General features: G+C 42.3%; 1 protein-coding gene across 1 annotated transcript; it reads left to right on the plus strand.

The window, feature by feature from the left end:
* Positions 1-2,758: 2,758 nt before the first annotated feature.
* On the plus strand, positions 2,759-5,512 carry LOC114000413 (adipogenesis regulatory factor-like). Its single transcript, XM_027744719.2, has 3 exons — positions 2,759-2,819; positions 4,441-4,503; positions 5,349-5,512. Exons 1-3 carry the CDS (start codon positions 2,759-2,761, stop codon positions 5,453-5,455), a joined length of 231 nt encoding a protein of 76 aa, XP_027600520.1. The 3' UTR covers positions 5,456-5,512.
* Positions 5,513-5,894: the final 382 nt, after the last annotated feature.

A 5,894-nucleotide genomic window follows, 5' to 3' on the forward strand; every position in this document is an offset into this window, starting at 1 on the left:
GTAAATCCTAACCCTGGCAAAATTAAAATTTAAGAAAACCCAAATAAATGTCAACACTTCTCATTAATTAACCTCATTTGCCTATTTTCATGTGTAAAACATAAGCTGTAGCTCTGATCAATTACTTCTCACCTTCATCAGGTAGCAAAAGAGAAGGGTTCATGTTGCTGATGTATGAGAGGGTGGTGCTCAAAGATGCCACAGAAGATGTGTGAAAGGAAACCAGAACAATTTCTAATTTCCCTGTGGTGTCTTAGATTCAACTCAGAGATACTTGGACTGCATGTTTGAAGTTATCCACTATTTCCAGTGCCCAATGAACCTGTTTGTATCTGAGCACTCTATTCTATATCTAACATCAGTTCAAAGGGTTTATCATTATTTTTAGGCAAGTAATGCTAACTCACAGAGTGAATAAATATTATGCAATATATTCCATTAATTTTCTATTGTGGTTTTGTAACTCTGCAAGCCACCTGATGCACAGACTATTTGTCCCATCATATGGAAATAAGTACTTACTGTACCAAAGGTCCCTCTTCCATCTGCTCTGGGCTGCATTATAATGGTCACGCCATGTCACTACCAGGCAAGGGTAATTTGCTTTCTTTTCCCTTTTTAGTGTTTGGAATCAGGATAATATTAATGCTAACATTACCTTAGATAAGGAGTTCATTCTGCTATGCTGTCAGCAGTGTAGGTTTTACTCAGAAATTTGTGCTTCCTAATGTTTTGAGCAGGATGTAAAGCAGGCAGCAACACAGATCAAACATCCATATTGAGTCTGAAACGCTGAGATTTCCACTTGGAAGAATAGTTGTTGGAGCTGGGGAAATCTAGGTAGGTGTCAGAGGAGAACTGAAGAGCGATATTTACCTGAACTCGTTAGGAGTCTTTAAAATATTGCTATAATGTGGTGCACGTTTAACACTTGTTGTAAACATACACCAGCTGGAAATGTTCTCCCAAACTCCTGTTGTCCCTTTCAGACAGTCCACCCCAGCCAGCACCTGCGGGGCCCTTGCACTGAAAATCCAGCAGTTTGGAAAAGAGCTGGGAGGGCAGCTGGAAGGTATTTGCTGCTGGAGCCTGGGCATGTCCTCTCTTGAGCTGTGACAAGGTGCCTGATGGATATCAGAGAGCCTCCTCCTTCCTTCACTAACACTCCACACAGAGTAACTCAAGGCAGCAGTGACCTGACAGAGGGGCTGAGAACAGCTGAAATCCTCCCATTTGGTGTGGGCTGTGCTGTGGCTGCCTTCTCAGCTTTGGGTAAGAAAGGTAAGTAGGTCCATGTTAGTGGCTTTGTTAAAAAAATGCCAGAGCCCCACAGTACTGGCTGTCTTCTATCTGAGTTTTTGAAAATCCAAGTAAGAAAATCATTCCAAAAAAGAAATCTGCAAGGAATTGAAAAAGATACCTGATGTGCATATATAATTAGAATTCTAATTGACCCGTCGAGGGGGAAAGAGGATTGCTGTTTGAAATAACAAAGGAGTGGTGCCAAAGCTGAGAGGAGCTCTCTGAAATGACAGGCGGAACAGGAGCGGCAGAGGAATGCAGGGAACCTTGTTTTCTGCCACTCTTCCTCACTTGGGTACTAATGAAGTACTAAACTTATGAGAACTGTCAGTGCCCACACTGGTTTATCCATGGCATCTTGTTCTCATGCCTATTTCCCAACACAGATCTTTACTCAGGAAGACAAATATGTGGCCATCTGAACAGAGACACTTTGTACGCCAGAAAATGGCAACGAGGAACCCAAACCCCTCAAAACCAGCGAGCCATTTGGCTCCCAACTCTGCCAATAGTTCACTTGTACAAAGCACCTTTGTACTGGGGATTGATGGCAGGAAATATTAATTCCAAAAGCTAGAGGAAACCTGGGAAATGCCAGAGGTTAAAGCCAGAAACTTTTATTCATGTGGTGATGCTAGGAAAGGAAGTGATTTTAAGCATAATTTCTGTACTAACAAAGTCAGTACCAAAAAGCCATATTAGGAAAAGGTGGGTTTGCTAATTTGGCTTCTTTTTTTTTCCCTTCCCCTGAGAACTACTAGTGCTGGCACTGGTTACCTGCCTCACCCAGGCAAGGCCTTCAGTGATGATGGCATTTGCAATCCACCTTGAGCAGCCAACTGGAAAGATGACCAGATTATCATTTCCTTATGAAAGTACACATAAGTGACAATCCTCACCATCTAAGAGTATCCCACCTGACAAGAAAAGGGGATTATGATTAAAGCTGCTAGAAACTACAACAAGTTTGGGCTGGTTTCTGTTCTCATGAGGTTCTTCTCAGGAAGGAAAGAGAAGGAAATCAGCCTGGCAGGGACGAAAGTTGGCCATGCCCAGGCACTACCACTTCAGTAGTATTCCAGCATTCTTTATAAAGCTCAGTTCAGTGGCTTTTCTCTGTCTTGTGATGGTGGAACAGGTTTTTTTCAGTTTTGATTAAAAAAAAAACCCAAACAACCACAAATTAACAAAGACAGTGCTATGAAGCAGAAGTCTCTATCTGGGCACACCCTCTCATCAGGGAGGGTAAATAAACAACTTTTCTCTATTTTCAGCTCTCATTCCTCACATTCGAACTCCACCCATTGTACCAATCACCCCCAAAAGAATCAGCAGGTCTCGTGGCAGACGTATAAAAACCAGGACAAGTCAGGACACTCTCACATAGTGTGCTATACATCACCAGGTGCTTAGTTTTATCAAAGCAGAGGACTTTTAACAGGCATCAGAAGCCACAATGTCGGGAAGAAGCTTTCAGGGACTGAAGGAACAGGCTGAATCTGCAGCAAAAGATGCTGGTAAGAAAGATAAAATATTATTGTATATTTGGATGGGGGGTTTAGTTGCTACTTTCGCTCAGAAAACCCACGATCTGAAGTGACACTATTAGCTGCATCAATGCTAGCAGGACACAGCTTCCTCTGTTTCCTTCCCTTCTCGGGAAGCAAGTCTTGGCCATCACCTAGGGAAGAGCCCAGGCTGGCCATGGCTCTCCAATTGCTGTGGGCAGCTGCTTCCACCTGCCCACCCACTGCTCCCTCTGTGGCTGCTGAGCGTTGTCCAACATCCATCACTCCTCAAAACATTAATGTTTTTAGGGCAGTGAAGCAGCTTTTGGTAATAATAACCTTCTGTATTTAGCTTTTGCATTACGCAGGGTGGTCTTTTCTCATGCTCTGTAGTGGTTTTTAACCTGCTCTCCTTTTAATAAGTTGCAGTTAACTTTTGATTAATGTTTGCCACTTGACCTGTCAGTGCCTTCTGGTAATAACTACATTGATTGCAATGCACAGTTAGTAATATGTTAGTACAAGTATGTTTTTGTTGTGTTCTTCAGCAGTAATCACCAGGCTGTGCAGGGTTTAAAAAACCCCATATGAACATTTCTGTAATAGTTATGCCCATGTCGTAGGGCCAAGTTTTTATCATTAGTGCTGTGCGTTGGAAATCAACTTTTCAATGCAAAGCATAATAGCCTGTCCTTTAAATGAAAGATTGAAAAATGTGTATAGCTTACTCCAGCATTTTATAGTGTATTTCCTACAGTATTTGTGTGCAGCATATTCCTAGCAGTGTGTAATTTTATCAGGTATGGTCCTGGACTCTCATCCTGCAAACACTGTGTTGTATAGCTGAAATATGTGAGAAACCTTACTAGTTTCTTCAAAGTTAGAGCAAGTTTCCATATATCTGGGGACAAGTGTACAGTAGATCCACAAACATGATAGTATTCCTTTCTGAAGAATAAAATAGTCTTTGCCATTTGCTATGGTATGAATGTATTCATGCCATTGAGAGGGCACCTCGCTCTTTCATAAACTATCAGGTATCTTACAACTGCATCTCAATTTTTTAATGCTTTATATTCTGGAGTTGATCTGTTATGTTTCTAGCTTCTTCTCCTCTTCTTCTTCTATTTATATCTTGTTTATAAAATCTCCCTTCTCCTGTCTTGCTCTTGTTTAATGCATTTGCTTCCATTTTGGAAGAGGCCCTATTCCCAAATGGCCCACAGAGAAAATGCATGCTACATGGCCAACCTTCCCCAAGCACAATAAGCTAGAAATCAATAAAAGCAAGTGTAGTGTAAAATAAGCAGCTTGCAGCTAAATGTCATCATTCCAACTCACCGCTAATCTTTGCTTCTTTATCTCCTGCTTATCTGTCATTGGTTTGCTCAGCTGACCATAGGTGCTAGGTGAACACTAATCTCATAGCAAGCTGCTCTGGCAACATGCAGTTCCCAGGGTGCCCACAGACAAAGGGCACAGCCTCAACCTGCTCTCTACCAGCCTGGTCACTCACCAGGGGCATAGCCTGCTGAGGGCGTGCAGAAAAGGGAACTGACACTGGGAATTCCTGTAACCATAAGGGGGAACAGCTGGAAATGATTTTTTTTCTTTTTTACCTTAATTACAGCAAACAGCCTGGGACAGGCCACTCAGGATTCAGTCAACCAGATTACAGATGCAAGCCAGAAAGGTAGGAGCAATGATCAAATCAAGAAGTGACGGAGCAGCTCAACACAAGGTGGCAGTGGGCAGTGCTCATTCTCCACTGCCCCACAGGTGTTCTCAGCCTAAAAGGCCTTGGTTTCAGTGACAATTTGGGGCTTTTAGAAATCTCATGGGGAAGGATTTCAGGATCTGTTGCTTAGTACGTCCACAGGTACTGGCAGGCAGTAGCTGACACTCCCTGGACACTGAGTCTCCTGCACAGCGTTCAGACATTGGCTTCCTCTTTAGAAAACTTGTGGGAACAACATGAACAAAACTTTGCTCTTCTTTCTTGAGCATTAGGTAGCCCTGTGTCACATCTTGCTCCCACCCCCCTCTCAGCCCTGAGTGCAGGGCTCCATCCAGGTCCAGCCAACACCTGCTGAGGCAGCAGCTGGGGTTGATCCAAGCTGATCCTGCAGCTGGAAAGGTGCCGTCAGGAAAATGTTGGCATCTTGTTGCTGGGGATTGGGAACAAGTCAAACTAAAAACTAAGCTCAATTTTCTTTTTTTTTAAACAATTTAATAACTTTCTAAGAATGAGGGGAGGCTTATCAATTTCAGGGTCTAAAATGCTTGATGAAACTAAAATGCATTGGTAGTATCTCCTTAGAGCTGACACCCTCTATGGCCCCATGGGTGTGATGAGAAGGGTGGGCTTGGGCACTTGGTGACATTAGGTGGGAAGGCAGCAAAATTGCCAAAATCTTTTTTAAAGATGTATCTCTACATTTCTGTAGTCTAATCATCTTCGCACCTCTCTTCCGTCATAAATATCTAACAACGTTGCGTTTTCCCAACTTCCTGCTTCTCTTTTTCCCTCTCTTGCAGCTATTGACAAGGCTGCCAAGATGGCACAAGATGGAGTAGAAAAAGCGACTGGACAAGCTGCAGAAGCAATGTCTGGCTTTGGGAAAAAATGTGGCTTTAAAAAATGATGCTAATTTAAGTTAACAGTATTGCATGTATAAATCTCTCTTTGGTTTGCAATTCCCTTCTCCTTTGTGTAGAAAAATGAAAGCTGTTTGATATCTGGATAATTTTTCTCTCTTCAAATACAAAATTCTAAGACTGAAGGTCCCCCTCATCCTTCACAGAGAAAAAAATGTATCTTTTAGCACATCTGCTCACAATCATCAACATGGCTCAAAGGGATTCAGCAATGTTGTTGCCCTGCTCTTACAACAGCACGATTATTGCCACATTTGCTGAGTGTATGTACAAAGCCAGTGAAACTGTTCATACTTCAGGACAACAGAACATTCATATGATGAAACCGAGTTTTCTTCCAGTAATCAAAAGTTAAGCTGAGGTTGTATTTCTTGTCAGTTGTTTGTTTGTTCCCATCTTCTGTATTTTTAGATTAAGATAAATAAA

The sequence above is a fragment of the Pipra filicauda genome, unplaced genomic scaffold (genome assembly GCF_003945595.2).
Source record: "Pipra filicauda isolate LSUMZ 115617 unplaced genomic scaffold, ASM394559v2 scaffold1099_size29636_pilon, whole genome shotgun sequence".
NCBI classification, from domain to species: Eukaryota; Metazoa; Chordata; class Aves; order Passeriformes; family Pipridae; genus Pipra; species Pipra filicauda.